The 20309-nt window shown below is 46.9% G+C and overlaps 1 protein-coding gene across 3 annotated transcripts in view; it reads left to right on the top strand.

The window, feature by feature from the left end:
- Positions 1 to 20309, top strand: part of TNKS (tankyrase) — a 2071987-nt gene that overhangs the window by 802645 nt on the left and 1249033 nt on the right. For all 3 annotated transcript variants that reach the window (XM_069626094.1, XM_069626093.1, XM_069626092.1), the window contains one exon: positions 14213 to 14384. In XM_069626094.1, coding sequence (XP_069482195.1) covers positions 14213 to 14384 — 172 coding nt within the window. The remainder of the gene's footprint in view (positions 1 to 14212; positions 14385 to 20309) is intronic.

Below are 20309 nucleotides of genomic sequence, written 5' to 3'. Positions count from 1 at the left end.
TGGTTAAGTAATTACGAGTTTACCTCCCCCTGTTCTCCTTAGAATAAAGTTTGGTTATTCAATTCCATCACTTTTTGATCATCGAATCTATAAGCTTGTATCTGAAAGATAGGAATAATATTTTACGGACCAGTCACTTATAGAAATATCTTCGGGAACATTTGGAAAATGTTCACCTCCACAAGAACTTCTCTTACCATCTGTCCCCTCTCCTAAAATGAAGCTAACTTTTTCTCACAAAGCCCCACTCATCTTAGTGATTGGCTTCTAAACTTAGTGTATCATTTTTCTGAACTGGTTGTATTCTACTGCATTAGTACCACCTCTTCATTGAAACATAAAGGGTTCACATCTATGGGTGCAAGATATTTAGCTCTAAGGCCATATAATGGGCCACATTCCAGAACCAGGTGCCTTAGTGTCTCTAATTTCCCCATACAGAACAGCAACTAGCGGCATCTTTTGTTTTTTGCAACGTCCTTAGTTGGATTTCCCTAGTAAGTAGAAGGTTCCATCGTGCCCCAAGTAAAATTCCCAGATAGAATGTATTCGGGAATTGAGCCAGAATATTAGATGGAGATCCTCTACATCTATGTTCATTCACCAAATGATTCAGAGAAGGATAAGAAGGAAAGGCATCAGTAGTCTGGATCCAGTCAAATTCAAGTAGGGCCTTTTTGACATTCATAGGATTACAGACCAAGGTCTCCAAATTCACACCAATATCACAAGGAATGAGCTCTGATCTTTACCTTAGGGAAGTTAACACAGTAAAAGGACAAACCGGCGCATTGTACCCTTACCCAAATGGATGCGATACCTAATTCAAATTGTATGGCTGGTAACAGGACTGCATTAGGGACACCAAGGATTCTTCGCCACAGTTTGCCCTCGATTTTGATCTAAGAGTTTGTGCTTTTTGTCAGATTTTAATTCCAGACCATAGGTCAGTTTCGGTATAAAGTTCCCCTCAAACATTAGGGCAGGTTTAAGGGAGAATCTACCGAACGTACGGTCGATCTTAATCTGAGCTTACAAAAGCTTGGCCTTATGGAGCAGGGCCTCAATGGCTATATTGAACCCTTTATAAGCGGCAAAATTGAAGCCCAGATATCTGAAACTTTCAGAGAGTTTCAAAGGCATTCCACCAACACTACAAACGTGCCTACTGGTCTTCACCCTCGCTTTTCTAAAATAAAGCAGTTTAGTTTTGTTAGGGTTAATTATAAGCCCATTATTTTTGGTATAGGTCTGTTATTTTATGACTGCTGCAGACCAACCCTGGTTAGATCGAAGATCAAAAGGTCGTCTGCATATGCAAGCCAAACGATTTTCACCTGGCACACCTTGGATGCAATTAACTCTTCCTTCGCAAGGGACAGTGCAACATCCTAGAAGTATTGGTTGAACAACCAGGGGGCCAGAACACATCCCTGTCTGACCCCCCCGGGGAAGATGAAACTCTCCGGGTAACATCACCCTTTTGACGAAGGCAGACTTGCATCCCGCAATTCTCATACTCCACTGATGAGTCTCAAGAGCCCCCCCCTGGCAGGCCCAGTTTAGCCATAATCTGTCCTGGTCCATGCAATCAAATGCGGCTGAGAGATCACTAGAGGCCCTGTAGGTGCAACCTTTAGGTGACCTCTAGGCCTCTTCCTGCACGCACTGGAGGACAAGACTGTTAATGTTGGTGGAATGGCCTTCCTAAATCTGGTCTGGAATTGGTAAAGAGGATGGGCCATCCTAGCCCATTCTTAAAGATGTGAGAGTAGGAAAGCCGAAAAGATCTTTCAATCAGCATCAATCAGCGAAATAGGTTGATAATTGGTTGGATCCGTCCTGCTCCCACACTTGAAGATCGGTACAGCATGAGCAGTACTTCAGGAATCAGGCATTACCCCAGTTGTAACCATGTCCTTAAATTCCAAATATAGTAAATTTGCCCAGATATTTGGATCTTCTTAAGTGTTATTTGTTAGGCCATTAGGGCCTGGGGCTCTAGATATTTTACATTTATAGATCAGGGAGTAGATGGCATTAATATCCAAGTGGGGATCCCAGGTAGGGCCATCAGCCAAACAAACTACCTCCTCAGGGGTGATAGTAGGTGGCTCAAACCTACTTTCGAAAAACTGTAGCCATTCTTGCTCCGCAATTGAGTTGGGAGTCTAAATGGTTAGGATCCTGCCCATTCACCAGGTGCCAAAAGGCACTGACCTCAGCATTTATCAGAATCCCCAACATCTGTGTCTCATAAGAGGTTGTGCTTCAATGACTTGCAGTCATTTTTATAGGTCTACTTGATCTTCCTTGCCTGCTCATAGCGAGAATCCTCAACCAAGTTGGTACGATGGATGAGTCTCAGTTCCCTCATGATGTTTTTGCAGCAGCCAATGCCTCATTATAGCAGTGGGTATGTCTGTCAGGTCCCTTAGCCCCGTGTACTAGACCCAGCTGGGAACACAGCGACAAGGGAACTGATAAGTAGCTGAAACTTACTTGCATTGAAGTTATTTAGTTTCCACTCTAAAGTGGATAAATTGAGTGCATCCCTTAGTTTCTGGTTCAAGTAACAGATATTGATGTTTGTTCATTTTACTGCATTACCGGCCACATTGGCAACTACACACGGATGGAGACGGGATTCCCTGGAGTTCAATATCCAGTCAAAGCTTGCCGTTAGGATAGAATGGTCACTCCAAGCATTAATCAACACATCAAACGACACACAGCAGTTCATTAAAAACAAGTCTAAATAGATGTAATCCAAACGGGAGGAACTATTACCCCTATGCCAAGTATGCCAATCAGTTTCCGGGAGGTGATCAAACTTCTTCCCCACTAATGGCTGAAGGCTTCGTCCCCCTAGATCCATATACCAAACTTGCCCCGACTGTCGCTTCTCTGTTTGACCAGCGGTAATCCCATCAAGATCCCAAGGAGAGTGTTGGAAATCAGTCTGCATTCAGGTCACCCACCAATATTTCTACCATTCAAGAACCTATCAGACCAATCGTCTATAATATGGCATACTTTCTCTACAAATGCATTCACCAGGCGATGCCCTTGTGCCAATAGATATTGATGTCCAAGATTTTTACTGTGCCGTCTACAGACGAGAAATCCACCCCCAAGACACTAAATGGCAGATTATCGATAATTATCCCACTCGGACCCAAGGAATATTTTTATCGCAATAAACAGACCCCCAGAGGGCCTTCATTCTGCACTTTCTTGGCTGGTTGGGTAAAAATACTAGAACCGTCCAAGGTGGGTATAGAGGTCAACCAGGTTTTCTTGTCCGCATATACAGTTGGCTAATCGCAGGTTGTCCAAACAAAGTGAGTTGGAGAGGAGGTGGATATTTCCCCAAGTGTTCCATGATTTTAGGCACAGCCGCACATCACCCCATGTAGTGCCTACATGCTCTGGTACTCTACAGGACCAATTTCTGCCACAAGGAAGAGACTATGGTAGCCCAATCAATTTCTTTCCCACTCTTTTTCCATTACCAAAACCCACCTTGTCAGTGTCTACTTGCAAAGGCACAGTACTCTGCTTATCCCTATTAGAGCAAGAGTTCCCCCTTCTCCCCTTCCAGTAGCTCCACTTCAAATCCAAGATTCAGTAAGCCTTCCTTATGTGAGGATCAACTCCTTCACCAGCATAGAGTTTAGATAGATAGTGCAAATGTCCAGGTGGTCACTCTCAGGGAAGTCCACTCTCCCAGTATCAGTCGTGGCCACCAATGCCACAGAAACAATTTGAGAAAAAATAGATAAAATATTTGAGCGATTGAGGCATACCTGGTGGTTAGGGCCCAACATGCTGGTCATTTTAATTCGATGGAGCCCCTGATTAACACGTTTACCCATCAGCCTCGAACCCATTGCTCCCCTCATTTTTATACTGTGTGCGTCACCCATTCGTGGATTCAGTGGAGTCATGCGAGGCCCACCTACAGTTGGTGGCTGTTAATTAGGGGTGTCCTTCGGGACATGGGTAGTGGGGAAGTATAAACTGAGTCGGTGTAGAGTCGAAGGAGTCACTGGTGCGGAGACCTGTTTCCCTGCATTCTGTCTACACTGTCCCTTGCATTGTGGACGTACCTGCGTGCCTACGAAGACTCGATTCCCCCGCAGAGTCGGTGTAGAGTCGAAGGAGTCCAAGGAAGTTCAACGGAGCTCGAGGGGCCTGTTCGGTTCTATGCGGCAATGAAAGTTGCTTACCCCTCTAAAACACGCGTCTGGAAGCAGCGCTGCCAGCCAAACTAGCAACTCCAGCGACCGCAACCCTTGCAAACTGCGACACTTCTACCGGCCCGGATTATGTCCCTACAAATGAGCCGGTACCTTCTTTGGCCACCACAGAACTCCTAGATGAGCCTCAAGTAAGTGACACGAAAGTATGTAACCTCATGTCGGGAGTTACTGCCAGTTGTACGAATGTTTGTCCAGGAGGTACAGTTGGAAATAACGATGGAAACGGTTCTGGAAATGCCACAAATACGCACTCTGCTCGGGATTTTCACCCCATGCTCCCTCTGGTTGTAAATAACGTGTTCACGGGAGGAATACAGTCTGGTTTGCACCTTACAGGGGGGAGCGGGAGTACTGTGGGTGCGGTTGTGGCTGACTCCAGTAACAGTAATTAACAACAACGGCAGATTTCTGTCATGGTTCAACGGATAGCAACTCACCCGGCGCTGACAACCCTCCTGCGACAGCGAGTGTCAGGCGCCAAATGATCATTGCGTCTGGAAATGCGTGCCTGGCTCATTGTGTGGCGAGTTGCCACTGTATCAACTGTCCGTCACAAAGTCCTAAATCTACATTCACCTACAGTGGAGAGTTACTTCACGGCCGCTTTTTTAGTGCAGTGTCTACAATAGGATCAGTAGGCGAAGCTACACTTAGTTCCACTGTGCCTCTGATTGCGGCTCGAATTGTGAAAACGACGACGTGGTCTTTAAACACTCAGATGACTTTGTGGTAAGACAGCAACGTAATCTAGCAGACGCTCTTTGGACCGCAACATCAAGGGAGCCCGATCCTGCCTTGACCAATGCTAGTGTAGTTGGCATGGACCGCAGAAACTCACTTGAGGTTGCGATTAAAATGCTGGATTATCTTACACGCATCAACAAAGAATGCCGAAAGGCGACATGGGAACAACGTCGGACAGCCTAATAACCACAGATCCGTTGACTAGGCTGCCCCACGTTGAAAAGGCGTCTTCGCCCAACTCTGAGCAACTGAAATCGCATCGAGTCCGCTGCCTTGTCAAACGCCGAAGAAGGGATGAAAGCATCTCACCCAGTCTCAGATGCTCTCAAAACAAAAAGGCGAAAAGCTCTTATCAGAACGAACGATTGAACTCAGCTAACTCACTGGAAGAGTCGCAAATAGAACAAAGCGGGTGTGCAATACCTGTGTCAGCAAATGAGGACGACTCAGAAGAGCAGATGTCCTCTGAATCCTCTCTTATGGAACAACCATTCCCAAAGATCAGACACCGTGCCACTCGCAAAAACAGTGCGTGCCGTGGCGCGTTCAAGCAGCTGGCACAAGGAAACACACAACTCGCATGATCTACAAGCTCTGATAATGTCATCTATGTGTATGTCCATTGCACCGTTCCTCAAAATGTATGAGCAACTCAATGACAACATGAAAGACTTAGCTTTGCAGTACACACGTTGACAATCAACGTGTGTAAAATTGAACAGGAGTCCTTTGACTGCAAGGCGATACTGCAAGAGACGAACAAGAAGACAGATGCAACTTTTGCAGCTTTGTTAGACAATGTAAGGAACGCCAACATCGACAAAACACTGCTGGCTGAGGTTGCAAAAGAAGCTTTGAATATATTTCAAAAAGACAACACCGAATCATCAACTGTTGCTAAGTATCAGAGGTGTATTCCGGCCACTGTTCTAGACACTTCTCGCTCTTTTCCCAGATTAGAACACAGTAACCTATCCACCAATCCGGCATGCGCAGCAGCATTGCCTAAGAAAAATGTGGAACTCACGGAAAGCACAATTGGCATACAGGTCCCTCCTTCCTTTGGAACAGGTAGGGTCGACTGACCTAACCAGCAGTGCTGAACACAGTCTGCCTGCTTCTATCCCGGATAGGGATCCTTGCTCTGCCGTAGCAAGCGGGTTTGAGAAAGCTGTAAAAGAGGCCGAAGACGTGGCTAACTTAGCATTACTAAACCCTCAAAACACCGTCGACATCTGCAAGCAGTTTACACCAGGAGACGGTGTCCAAGGAACCACCTAGAGCGACGGTGGACGCTGCCGAGCAGTTGGCCATCATATATGACCTCTTCAAGATCCCAACTGATACACACAAAACAAATAAAAGTGACGAACATGCCTTAAGTGGTCCCGGTCAGAAAATCAAAAACTTACCTGCACGGAAAGCGAACAGAAGAAGCCACCAAGTCACACATTCTTACGCAATCTTAAAACCGTGAATGTCACAGTTAATGGTCTGTTACCTAAAAGTAAACCCTTGGAAAGCAAGCAGACGGTGAAAGTGTCCAAGGCGTCGTCGATAGTCCTGGAACCCTCGCATACGTGCATTAGTGATGTCTCTGACTCGCTGATGAACATATCGACCTATGATGATGAACTGCCTACCAATGCCACTAATGCAACCACCTCCCAAGTGCCTTGTCTGCCGGCATCGGATCTACCGGATGCTGAGATTCACTCTGTGAACCCCTCTGACCGTGGTATAGCTAAGAAGGTTGTTTCTGGCCAGACGCCCTTGCCCAAAGTGCTGTCAGTAGCTGTGTCTGGCACAGACTCGGAGGCAAGGTTGACACAAGGCTCTCTATCGCGCATGCCTCAGTGTGACCAACAACTGGCAAACACTTTGGTTCCTGATATTATCATGAACCCAATCACTCCTGCAGCGTGTCTAACATCTGCAGGGCTAAAGCAAGTCGACGACAAAAGAAATCCGACGAGAGTTTGCCAACTGATTGATCCTCCCTGTGCTTGTTCCTCTGGGAAGGTGGACCAGTGCTCACACTTTTTAACCTTGGCTGACAAACGCAAACTGGCGGAAGCAAAGTTTTTAACAATTTATGTGCAGCACAAGGATCCGTCAATCCCGATCTCAAACTGAACGGCAAGGATCTGCTGGCTGGGAATAACAAGCCTGTGCTGCCTGGTCTACCGGGCCCATTTTGGGCCAACAATTTGGAAAGCGACACACCTGGATCTACTTTGAACCATAATGAGCACCAGAACAGACAAAAACATGCTAGAAGAAGCCAACGCATGGGCGAGAAAAAGGAGGAAACTTCACGGAGCAAATTCCAGGAAGGTTTACATCGCCTCCTACTAGAACGTATTGTATCCTCGGACGACCTAATTCTAAACTGCCACAACGTAATTTGGCTCTGGCACCTGATTCCAAGCCTAAGAGCAATCTCCTCCGAGGACTTTACAATTGTAGAAGTTTTCAATGAAATGAAAAACGATGCTGTAATTTTACATCTGCAGTCGAAACTGATTGCTGACGCCCTACTTGATGCCGGTCCTGTGCTGATGTCATTAGGGTTTGACATAATAAGGGTGGATCAAGGTACGTGGCTGCCTCCAACGAAAAGAGATAATAACTCTATAATAGAGCCTGAGAGCAATCGTGACCGACCTCAAGAGCTTGAACCAAGATCAACTGTCGCAATGACAAAGGCTCCAACAACGGTGATTCCATTGTTTGTGGATTGTGTGGGGCTGCCACACAAGGACGAACCGATAAGGATCACAATTAAGGGAGCCCGGAGTCCACCAATGTCAACGGCCATCGGCTTGCCAGCATCTAACTCTTCACACAGTGTGTCCGACTGGTCTTGGCTTGCGGCTAACCTAAATAAGGTTTCAAATAGCTAATGCCAGGAAGTGGAGCCCAGAAGTATCTACAGATTGGCCTCGTGGAACACCAGAGGCTTTAGCCATCTGTTCAATACCCCATGGGCAAAAAATCTGGGCCTTATTTGCCTAAAAGAGACATGGTTAAGTGAATGTCCGCTACTTGAAGGATTTGAAATCGCATTCAATCCTGCGATATGTCAGTCTAAGGGAAGACCAATGGCTGGTTTACTGACGGCAGTCAGAAAGGCCTCGGGGTTCAGGATAACTGAATCACTCAATGTGTCGCCTTACATCCAGTTAAGTACAATAAGTTTTTCACAGTCTGTGAATCGTAAGAGCGAGCAGCTACGTATCATCAATGTTTATTGGAACCACCAAGCAGTTGAAGCAAAAGGGTTCGCAGACAGTGACAACAGTGATTGACGAGTTACTTGAAAAGACATAGCCGCTGGATCTGATCTTATGTGGAGACCTAAACATCACATGCTTAAATGAGGAAAAAACACCTTGTGCCCAGAGCGTCCCAATGGTGCACAGAAATGGAATCCTGTGGAATGCATATGCTGAATGGGAACACTGTGAGTGATATGCCAGCTAAGCCCACATGGAGAAAGTTGAACCAAAACTCAGTGTTAGATTACATATTTGTTAGCGAAAATATCCACAAGAGAGTGCTGCACCTAGACATACTCGAAATGACCCAGAGCAACCACGAAATGGTGCAACTCACCCTTGAAAAACAGAACAAACACGCAAGTGCTTGCTGGCCATACGCCATCAGTACTGGGTCTAGTAGGATCCGACTAAACCTCCTCGACACTGAAGTAGAGGAGATAACAGCTAATTTCACGAGAAACACAGAAGGCCTTGAATACCAACATCTGTTGTCCGAATTTTGCAGAACGTAAACACAACCTAAATCAAGGCGAATTAAGACCAAAACACAAATTCGATGTGTGCTTTCTGCAACGGAAAAGACTTATGAGACAAGAAATAAGGAAGATTAAGGGGCCCGTGAATGGAAACACAAAACAGGGGATAAGAATACTTAAACAAAACTACAAGAACTGGCTCAAGTCCCATGCAGCAATCATGTTGCAAAATGACGCGGAGAACATGCTATCGAAAATTGAGGGGAAAAAATCAGCTCAATTTTGGAAACTGATAAACAGCAACTTAGTGCCTCAACATGCCCTCCAGGCCATCGCTGTGACCGAAGAAGCATGGGTAGAGAACTACTCAGCCCTATTTAGTAAAGGAGATCTACTGACAACTTGTGACCCACCAACCACAACAGAATGGGACCTGGAGTTTGAGAGAACAGATATCCTACTTGTAATCAAAAGTGCGCGAGAATCCAGAGCCCCGGGTCCGGACGGCTTAACAAATCATACGATTAAGCGTAACCCGGATTTATGGGCAGATTTTTGTGTCACTTTATTCAAGCGGATTGTCGTGAATCGAGCAACCCCGAGTTCCTGGAAGAGTGCCGTTGTGGTGCCAATATTGAAGAAGGGGGATCGTTCGAACCCGAAAAATTAGACCCATAGCGCTTCTTGATGTCTTGGGGAAAATATATGCAACACTGCTCCAACGGAAACTCCTGAAGTGGGCCAAAGACTCCAATCACATTGACCCCAGACAAGCGGGGTTTGTAAAGGGGGTTGGATGTGGCCTGAATCTACTTATACTGAACATATTAAAGATGGAAACAATCAGACTAAACACCAAGCTGTACCTGGCAATGATAGATCTTTCCCAGGCATTTGACAGTATCAATAGAGAGTTGCTGTGGAAGAAACTATTCAAGTGGGACTGCCCTACGAGCCTAGTGAGTGCAATTCGTGAATTGCACATGGAAACCTCCATTAAGATTCACCTTGATATGACAGGCACATTGTCTGCCAAAATAAAAACACATAAAGGTGTAAAACAGGGGTGCCCTTTGACTGTTACAATGTTTAACCTGTTCATATCAGACATACAAGAAGTCTTCTCTAATGCAAACACGTTTCCCCCAAAAATACATGGCACACCCATTGACTACCTGGTATACGCCGACGACCTCGTATTGATAGATCAGACCCCAATAGGGCTTCAACGCAAAATGACTCTAATAGACGCATATATAACAGCGAATGGACTATTAACAATCAAAAATGCAAAATTCTGATCTTAGAAAAACTACAAGGTTCTTGTGGCAGGGCCAAGAAACAATCCTGGTACATTGCCAAGGACAAAATTCAGCTTGCAAAACATTCAACATACCTGGGCATGAGAATTAGTGTGAGCAGAAACGACGGTCCTTGGGTTGAAGCAGCCAAAAACAAGTGTCATCAGTTAGCATCCCAAGCTTCCTTGATCAATAACAGATACAGGAAATTCTCTCTAAAACCAATCATTATGTTTTATCAACAGAAAGTGGTTCCTATTCTGATATATGGAGGAGAAAATGCATTTGGAGCCTCGAATGAGCTTTGGAATACACTAGAAAACATCTTCTGGTCACGAGTGCTGAATGAAATTACCAAAGGGTAGATCAACTACCTGTATACGTTATGAATTAGGGTTGATTTCGATGCACGCTAGAGTCGCTTGGAGTCTGCTAAACTTATATCATAAAACAATGTTGACGGACCCGGTACCCCAATTCGGCATTTTACACAGGCCTGATTTGGAAAACGCAAATACCATTCTTGCGAACTGGAATCGCTTGTCTCAAGCTCTACTCGAAGAGTACGATATCACCCTTTCTCTGTTATTGGACAATCCGGAGGCTGCTAAGAAGCTTTGGAAATTGGATTAGATCCAAACCTGTGACAGAAGAGCAGGCTCTTCACCAATGCTTGAAGTACCAGGTGAGGCTAAAGCATATGACCAACGTGCTAATTACCTAATGCGCCTTCCGAATCAGCATGCAAGGGCCTGATACATGCGTTTCAGACTAAATGTCTTTCCGACAAAAGATCGCATGGGAACTAGGTCTAACCAGACTAATTTCAACTTTAACTGTCGATTTTTCTAATGAGGCCAAAGAAACCTTGAAACATCTGACCATGTCTTGCCGGTCTCTGGAGCAACAAAGGGGCTGTTGCTTTGCTCCCGTGATCAACGCATACCGTACAAGGAGCACTGAAAGTGGTGGCAAGTTCTCTTTGAAGAACTTAATAGAGCAGCACTGTTTGCTCTAATAAACTTCTTACAATTCCTAAAAACTCGGCTGGAAGCAGAGTCACAGCCTAGTACTGTATGAGACGAAAGGAAGACTGTTTGGCCTGGCCTGATCCCAAAGCAGCCTACCTATAAGGAGGGTGGGAGGGAGGAAAGGGACATTCGTAAGGAAGTGATCTGTGTGCTGTTTAGTATTTTTTTAAAAAATTTTTTTAAAGGTTGAATAAACCAATAAACATATATAAAAAACAAACAAAAAAAGTATAAACGCTGTAGCAGGTCCTTCATCCCCGAGGCTACTCTGGGGTAGTTGGACCTTGGTGGAATGTCCGCTAACTCCTCCAATACCTTTGACTTGCCACTACCACAACCCACTGCAAAGTTCACATAACCACTCCGATGTTTACATTGGCGATAGGTTTTGAGAATTACGCGCCCCCATATCCTTTGTTAAATACAGCCAGCTAGGTACGGGCACTGGTCTTTCCCAAATTGGTCTCAGTACAGGTTGTTTCATCCCCTCGATTTCCCCCCCCCCCCCTGCTCCCCCTCACCCCCAGTGCAGATAATTCCGTTCACCAGATTTTTGCCCCGGGAGAGCCGAGGTGTAGACACACCTTCAGGTGTGCCCCAGATGGACTGAAACTGAGCAGAGATGGCCCCAAATGTACACGTTGTCTCGGGAGCCCCACCCAAGAATCTAGGGGGTTGTGAAAATACAAGTTTATCCCTTGGGTCCAGATCGATTCCCCCCCGCCCTTTGATCCAATGCGCGGAGAACAAGTCCAGCTGTAACATATATTCATAGGAGCCTTGGCCTGGAGGGGGTGGGGAGGGGCAGAGCCCACCTGGGTTATACCAGGATCAACACCACCCAGACGACCCATAGGATTAGGGTCTGTTTGAGCCGTGGAGCCAACGGACACTGCTTTGGATGGGGCCTCTAGATTTAAGGGTCCATGTTCAATGCCCGGAGACCATCTGGAGCAGAATAAAGTTCTGTGGGCCGCTCTGATGCTAAGAATATGGTACATTCTGGCCCCTGGTTTGCGCTTCCCTAATTTGCCTTATTTTTTTTTAACATTGCTTGATTTGGGGGATGATGGAAGAGCCATAGGAGGTATTGCCTTCACCAGATCATTCACTACCCTCGCATTCGCTCCCCCCAGCAAAGGTAGTTCATTAGTTAGATCAATCACTGGGGGGGGATTCGGGGGACCCAAGACACCAAGGGGACTGGAACTTATTGAGGATGAGCTCACGCTAAGCCCCAGATTGGAAATGGGGTGGCTAGGCAGATCCTCTGTAGGCACATTGTCAGAGATTTCAATTATATCCACTGTTACAATGGGTTGTGGGAGGTTAATAAAATGCCCGCTCCAGCACCCACCTCTTTTAAGCGCTTACCACCATTCCCAAACCGTATTTCCGCCCCAATCTCCTCTAGTTTGATAGTTACATTTGCCAACACTGCATTAGTTGATTTTAATTCTGCCCAAATGTTATCATACAGGAAACAAATGAACCCAAGACCATGTTCAGTGCAGATACGGTGGGATGAGGCAAACTAATGCATTCGTCAATTTCCCTCAGCGTATGCTGAAGGGCCAGAAAGTCAATCTGAGCACCAAAGGCCTGCAAGGTTTGAGATTGGGCATGAGTCTTGTTCGTGGCTAATGTTGGATCTGTCAACTAGATTAGTAAGGGCCGTTGGTGAGTCCAATGATGAGACATCACATGTTTGCTGTACCACACTTTCAGTATGATTTCCCACAGGTGGGTCATAGTTTGCCTCCTGTTCTTCTGCCTTATCGGCAAGTTCAATTATGCTGATGTCCATAAGGTCTTTAAGTCCACAGCAGTTAGAATGTGAGTTCATGACCGAGTGGCCTAGCATCGCTTTGCCCTTCATTGCTGGAAAGGATCTGAGTTCTGTGCTGGTAGTGGCAGCCTTGATAAAGTAATGGTCCATAACCCGTTGTCCAAAGATGGGTCTAGAACCCAGCGTCGATCTAGGTGTTTTATTATGATCCACCAGCATATTGGTTACACCACTAACCACAGCCAGCTTACCAGAGGAATAGATATCCGCGTGTGCAGTCCGGGTAAGAGGAGGGGGGGCCAGGGTTAAATTGATGGTGGTCCAGAATTAACGTCAATTGTGGAACTGGCAGAGCTGAGCCCCTGGCATGGCACTCCCCCTGACAAACCAACACTTTTTGGGGGGGAGGGGGAGAGTTGGAGAAAATGCACACAGATGTTGATACCAGAGGGGGACCCTCATTCATAGAATCCAACATATCCAGGCCTCCGTCAACTTCTCGGATACAAGTACGGTTCCATCGCCAGACGGTAAGTCTTGCATTGCCAATGGATCTTGACCAGCTTGGCTGCGTAGCCCAGACCGCATTCTATCAATTGGGACTCACTCCAGTAACCCACAGATTAATGGGGGCCCATGCCGGTCCCAGGTCAAAGGGTGAGGCCAAGCAGCGACACCCCACAGTCCCCAGGCACACGGCAGGTAGTTGTACTCGTGCCTCCAACCAGCAATGTTCCGGCTTAATTTGAAGAGCGTTCAGAGTCAGAAAATGGTAGTTGGATATGAGAATCTTATGGAAAACCTATCAGCTAATGCTGCTAACTGCCAGTAACTGCCTCCAACACGGCCACAAACTCCGCTTCGCTCCGCGAGTTCGCTGAGTAATTATAGGCTCTTTCCACAATGCAGCTCTCAAGGAATGGACAAGGAAGACAGCCTCCTTCACATACAGCGTCCTGCCGGTAACTGCCTTGAACTCTGCCTTATATTGCTTTAGTGTACATTATGAAAGGTTAGTGTAGTCTCCAAACAGGGTCTCCAAAGTTCTCTACTTCTATACCTTTAAATGACGCTTACAATTTCATAAGATATTCTGTCTTTTTCTATGAATTGGAAAACATTTTAGGGGGGAATTGGCTTGTGGTAAGAGATGTAGTTTTGGGTCTGAATGTATTTGTGGTTGGCATTGAAACTGATACCAGGTTTTCTGTACCATAGGTGAAACTAAAGTATAATCTGTGCTAGTGAATAATATTTGCAGGCAAGTTTATTTTGGTAAAAGCGTATGTATTTCTGCTTCATACAATATTTTTTTCCTCCAGATGAATACACTAGACACACTTGGTCAAACTGCTTTGCACAGAGCTGCCTTAGGAGGTCACCTGCAGACCTGTCGTCTTCTTTTAAGTTATGGATCAGACCCGTCCATAATCTCCTTGCAAGGATTCACAGCAGCACAGATGGGAAATGAAGCAGTTCAGCAAATTCTAAATGGTGGGTTCATATTTAAACATTGTTATGTAATCTTTCTTCATGACCTTTCATAAGACCAACCAAAGCCGTTGAATGTTATGTAATCGGTTGCAATCTTTGGAATGTTCATAAACCTTTTTAAAAGTTTCAGGTTTGCCTTAAATAGGAAGGATGAGTGGGGAAGAATTGCTCTTTTTAAAAAACAGAATTTACATTTTGCAAAAGTAGACTTATGTGGAATGCTATGTGCAAATATTCAACATCCTGCTGTTAATCCGCATCCTTGAATCAAGCTCCCAAAGTGAATTTTGAGTTGACATGTATGTTCCCTGATCCATTGTTCAGGCTGCTTTTAGATTTTGTTGTGTTAAGGAAATGAGTCTTAAAATAAGCTCCTGGAATGGTTTTAAGTGTACATTATGCAAACCTTGGTCTTCATGCTTTGGTGGTTGCTTGTGGAGGAGACTCCTGCTGATCACAGGTTTTCTACGTTCCATAACCGTACTAAAATAATTCACCACACAGTTGAGCCTTAATTGTGTGATCTACAATACTAAAATGGAATCTGTAGAAAGTCTACTTCTCCAGCATGGGGTCTAGCATGGATTCTCATGCTCATGAATATTCCCCGTCTTCAGGCTGGGAATCCTCGGCAAAAGAAATCAGACTGTCTTTCTCCTATAATCCAATCACTGAGCTCTGGGTCATACTACCCAATGACTGCCTTCTACCTAAGCCCCTCCTTTGGCAGCCATCTTCAGATTTTTACCGCACGTACAAGTTCCTGCGCTTCCTCGTAGAAGGGAAGCACTACCAGTTCAAGGTTCTTCCCTTCGGACTGAAGTCGGCACCCAGAGTCTTCACCAAGTGTCTGGCTCCGGTGGCTGCCCATCTGCGACTACAGGGAATTCATGTGTACCCATACCTCGAAAAAACGTGCTCATCCGTGCCTAGTCAAAGGACATCACCTTTGATCATACGGAGAGGACTGTGCAGTTTCTGGCGGATCTGGGGTTCTCTGTGAACTATTGAAAATCCTGCTTGACTCAATTGCAGAATGCCCTGTTCCTGGGGTTCATGCTCAATTATGGTATCTTGCCTAGCGGCTAGGTTGGAGGAGAGGATAGCGGCCATTTTGGGCAAGGTGCAACGGCTGTTAGCACTGAAGATCGACGCAGTGAGGACCATCAACTCACTGCTCGGCATGATGTCATGTATCTACCTGGTTCGATTCCGCAGGTTGCAGATGCGTCCACTGCAGTTATTCCTGGACTCCTGTTGGATTCAGGTGTCCGGAAGCTTCAAGGACAGGATTGTGCTCGATGAGGAGTTCAGTTGAGCGATAAGGTGGAGGGGCATGCTCTCCAACATCGTGGGGGGTGCAGACTTCCAGAGCCCTCGATACCAGGAGACTGTCAAGACGGACGCTTCCCAAGAGGCGTGGGGCGCACACACCGGACGTCTCCATGCCAGAGGCCTGTAGCTGCCGGAAGAGAAGACGCTACCATAAACGTCCTGGAACTACGGGTAGTATTTTGGTCCCGCAAGTCATTTCTTCCGTCCCTCAAGGGCAAAGTGGTGAGGGTCTTCACGGACAATACCACCACAATGTTTTATATCCAGAATCAGGGGGGCACCAGAGAAGCGCAGGTGGTGTGGCACTGGGCCGTCACCCAGGGGATGTTACTCATTCCTTTCCACCTGGCGGGAGTCAAGAACACAGTTGCGCACTCCCTCTGGGAGCGGCGCCCTTGCCAGAAGTGGACGCTTCAGCAGGATTAAGTGGACAACCTCTTCCTTAGGGGTGGGGCAGACCCCAGATCGATCTGTTTGCAATGGTGACGAACACCAAGTGCTGGAGGTTCGTCAGCAGGTTGCCCCAGCTGGGGAGCATGGTGGATGCCTTCTCCTTCCCTTGTGAAGGCCTGTTGCTGTATGCGTTCCCTCAGTTGCCGCTGCTACGAGTCATCCGTCAACTCAGATGGTGCCGGTGCAGGATGATTTACCTCACGCCAGCGTGGCTGAGGCAAATCTGCTACACAGACCTTCTCAGCTTGTCAGCGTCCCCTCCAGTCAAGCTACCAGTGGTCACGGATCTTCTCTCCAGGGAAGGAGGCGCAATCCTGCAACACAACCCAGGATCGCTGAACCTGAAGGCCTGGCTCCTGCAGCTTCAGAGTTCAGTGGTTACGAGCTGCCTGCGGACTGCAGGTAGGTCCTCGCCAAGGCGTTGTTGACTCTGAAATGTTAGACACAAATGGAAGCGTTTCGCTAGTTGGTGCAGGCCGCAGAAGATTAACCCTCTGAGGGTCACAGCTCTCCAAGTCCTCACGTACTTGCTGTCTTTGGCTAAATCGGGGCTGGTGCATGTCTCCAAGGTGCATCTGGCGGCTATCTTCCTCTACACCAGGTCTCCGGGACAGTCTTCTCTTTGGTCGCACAGTCTAGTGAAGGAGTTCATCAAAGGGCTGTTCGGTTTGTTCCCGCCAGTGATGCCTCCTTCCCCGGCATGGGAACTCAATGTGGTGCCGACTAGGCTCATGTGGGGGCCCCATTCCAGCCGCTGCATCCAGCTCCGCTCATGTTCCTGTCTTGGAAGACATCTTCTCCAGCATGGTGTCTGGGATGGATTCACATGCTCATGAATATTCTGTGTCAGGCTGGGAATCCTCAGTAAAAGAAAAAACTGTTTTAAGTTTCGTTTCTAAACTGTCCTTCTCCTATAGACCAAACGCTGAGCTCTGGGTCATACTGCCCCCAGCCAATAACTGCCCTCTACCCAAGCCCCTCTGGCAGCCATCTTCAAATTTGTACCGCCCGTTTAAATGTTGCGAGTCCTTCTGTTTCGCTCTTCGAGCTTTCTGCGTTTTTTCGCTAGAACTGTTTTTGGTTCAATTGAACCCGTGTGCTCCATCGTTTATCCTTCCGATTAACGGGGACCTGTTTTTCGGCATCTTTCATCACCCCACAAGCGCAGAAATCATTGAGTGTTCTTCTTGGAAGCTTCCAGAAGTCTTCAGGCCTACACCGTGCCGGATCATGTCAGAAGGGAAGGACAGAGCTTCCCTCTTCAAGCTGTGCAGCAGCTGCAGTTTGTGGAATGTTTTTTCAGATGACGAGCATTCCCAGTGCCTGTATTGTCTACACCCGGCACATAAAGAAGATTATGAGAGCTGCCGTGGCTTCACCAAGCGTGGCTCAAGACCAGGGCCTCTATCCCGGGTGATTCTCAGGGGCAGGAGTCTTCTGGATCCAGCCAACCTGAGCAAGCTTCTAAGTCCTTTGAGGGCGCTCCATCCATGGTGTCCCAACACAAGGACAAGCACCACGAGTCCACTTCAGTTGGGGTTGCAGCGCAAGTGGGTCCTGCGACGGTCAGGGCGCGTTTGTCGGCCTCGATCTTTAGCGATCCAAGAGGAAGTCAGCTACCCAGGAGAAGCTGCGGGAGACACCGGAGAAGGCTTGACAGGGCAAGGTGTTCGAGCTCCCCGTGAAGGCGGCCAAGATGGCCGACCTGCCTGTGAAGGCCCAGGTGGTCCAGGCCAAATCTTCATCATCTTCCTCTATTGAGATGGTGGCCTCTTTCGAAGGCAAAAGGGGCGGACTGCGTGGAGGGTGCCCTGGCGGCAGCCAGAGTGTCTCTCCTTGCCAGGCGAGAGTCTTAGTTCAAGCCAGTAGAAAAGACTCTGGAGAAGAGTATGCCAGAGCTTAGCCTGGGACTGAACCCTCAGGACCCAAAGAATGGGGGCAGAGGGTGGAGAAGAACTCCAGGGCACGGACATTTCTTCGTGCGACTAGGAGGAGATACTTTCCGTCAACACCATCCACAGTGGTGACGATGGGACGATGCCCTTCGGAGGCGACAACGTCGATACAGTCGACGTGGACACCATGGGCGCTGGGCCCAGCGACTCTGTCCCCCAGGTAACCTCTACAGACTTATCGCAGGATATCCTCTCGTCACTCCATGTGCTGGTGTCGGAAATTCAGAGGAGGTGGCCGACAGTAGCACCACTGGTGACCCCGTTGGCACCGGGGGAACCACCGGCTAAGTGGAAGAGGAGACACCCTATGCCTCCATTCCAACCATCACTGCCCCCCAATCCATGAGCATTACCTGTAACTGTTGTTCTCCAGCATGGGTCTGACCTGAGCTCACATTCGAACCCTCCCGCCTGCCCCTCTACGGCTCTTCTCTTGGTCCTACTGCCACTTTACGTGCTACCAAATCTGAAGATAGCTGCCAGAGGAGGGGCTTGGGGAGAGGGCAGTCATTGGCTGCGGGCAGTATGACCCAGAGCTCAGTGATTGGTTTATATAGGAGAAAGACAGTTTATAAAAGAGTGAAAGTTTTTTATTTTAACCAGGATTCCCAATCCGACGACGTTGAAAATTCATAAGCATGTGAATCCATGCCAGACCTATGCTGGAGAACAACAGTTAAAGGTAAGTAACTTGTTACTTCTTACCCTCTTTTGGAATTACATACCTTTTTATTTGCTTTTGTTCTGTGATGCTTTGACCATTTTGACAGCGAGTTCTGTATAGATATCACTGGGTATGCAAATCTTTAATGTTTGACCCTTTTGGGACCCATATGGCCCAGAGCATTGGAGGGTATTGTCAAGGATGCACTTTTGTTTCCCCGGGTCAGTTATCTGACCCTTTAAGTTTACTGCAAAATATTGAGTGCACACATTTTAACTATTTTGCACACAGGGAAGTCTTTTATTCCTGAAGGGTGTGAAGTGGAGTCTCTATTTGTTTTAAATGCAGTAAGGAAAATGCACTATGGTGCCCTTGAGTAGGAATGGTTGGAGAATGGGCATTGCCCTGTAGGGTCTTTCCTGACATGTCCTTCGGCTGGGAGCTCACAAAGGACGTTGGGGGTGTGACAATGCATGCCTGAGGGGCTGGTTATATAGATTCCTCTGGAACAAATGACCCTTGACTTTGCCTGATAGAATACCCAAGAAGGTTAGTGTGTTGTGGTCAGCACTGATTGACTGCCTGCCTAATGTTTAAATACTGCAATAGTGTGTGATTTGTGGTTGGGGCCACCCTCCACTCTCTGGTTTGGCATAAAAGCTTGCACTCTGCACCAGGAATTAGTTGCTGTATTTAATATATATGGTTTTTACAGCACAAACCTAGCTGAGGAGCAACTTTGCGCTGTACAATGATAGATTTACAGTAGGGTGTACAAACACGGTATGGCTTGGGTCTGTAGGCTGAGCCTGGATGGATAACTCTTTAGATCTATCCTGAGCTGAAGCTGGGTCAGACCGTGCTGCTTGAAATAGGGATTTTCCAGTTACCTGTGGAATTAATTGCATGGGAATGCTGGTTCCCTTTTTTTGTTTACCTTGTGGGCTAACCTGTTCCAATACCTGGAGATGTGGCTGCTAGTGCTGCACAAGCAGTCAGAATTGGAATTTCCACAGAAGGGTATGCTGGCATCTGGGTGTTCAGAGCCTTGTATGTGCTGATTCTAGTCTTGAGAGCCATATTCTGAACAGAATGGCCAGCCAACTGGATTGTTTTAGGATTGTAGAGCCATATTTTTTGCTTCTGGCGATTAAGCATGTGGTAGAGTGCTGGACTACCTTTTAAGGGATGATCTAAGGTTCCATCTTGACTATGGTATTTGCACTACCTAGGTGTGAAACCTCGTTCTTGGGCCTTAGCCTGTGTTGGAGGTCAGAAATGATCTGGGCACAAGGTTGTCATGTTTTCGTACAAAGACATTTATTAAATAAAATAATAGGTTGGAAAATGCCTCTCGGACCCTATGCTAAAGAGGAACTTCCCTGCCTAAAAGAAACTAAGGATCGGTCTGGCTCAGGATTTTAATAACTGAAAGCGTCCTTGTTTCCAAAACCTCCCTTCAATGGATTGCCTTTCTCCTGCAGATTCCTCATCTGATGGAAATTCTCTCCAGTTCTG

Source organism: Ambystoma mexicanum, chromosome 6p (genome assembly GCF_040938575.1).
Source record: "Ambystoma mexicanum isolate Mex_15411 chromosome 6p, UKY_AmexF1_1, whole genome shotgun sequence".
NCBI classification, from domain to species: Eukaryota; Metazoa; Chordata; class Amphibia; order Caudata; family Ambystomatidae; genus Ambystoma; species Ambystoma mexicanum.
This window is presented reverse-complemented; position numbering and strand designations above follow the sequence as displayed.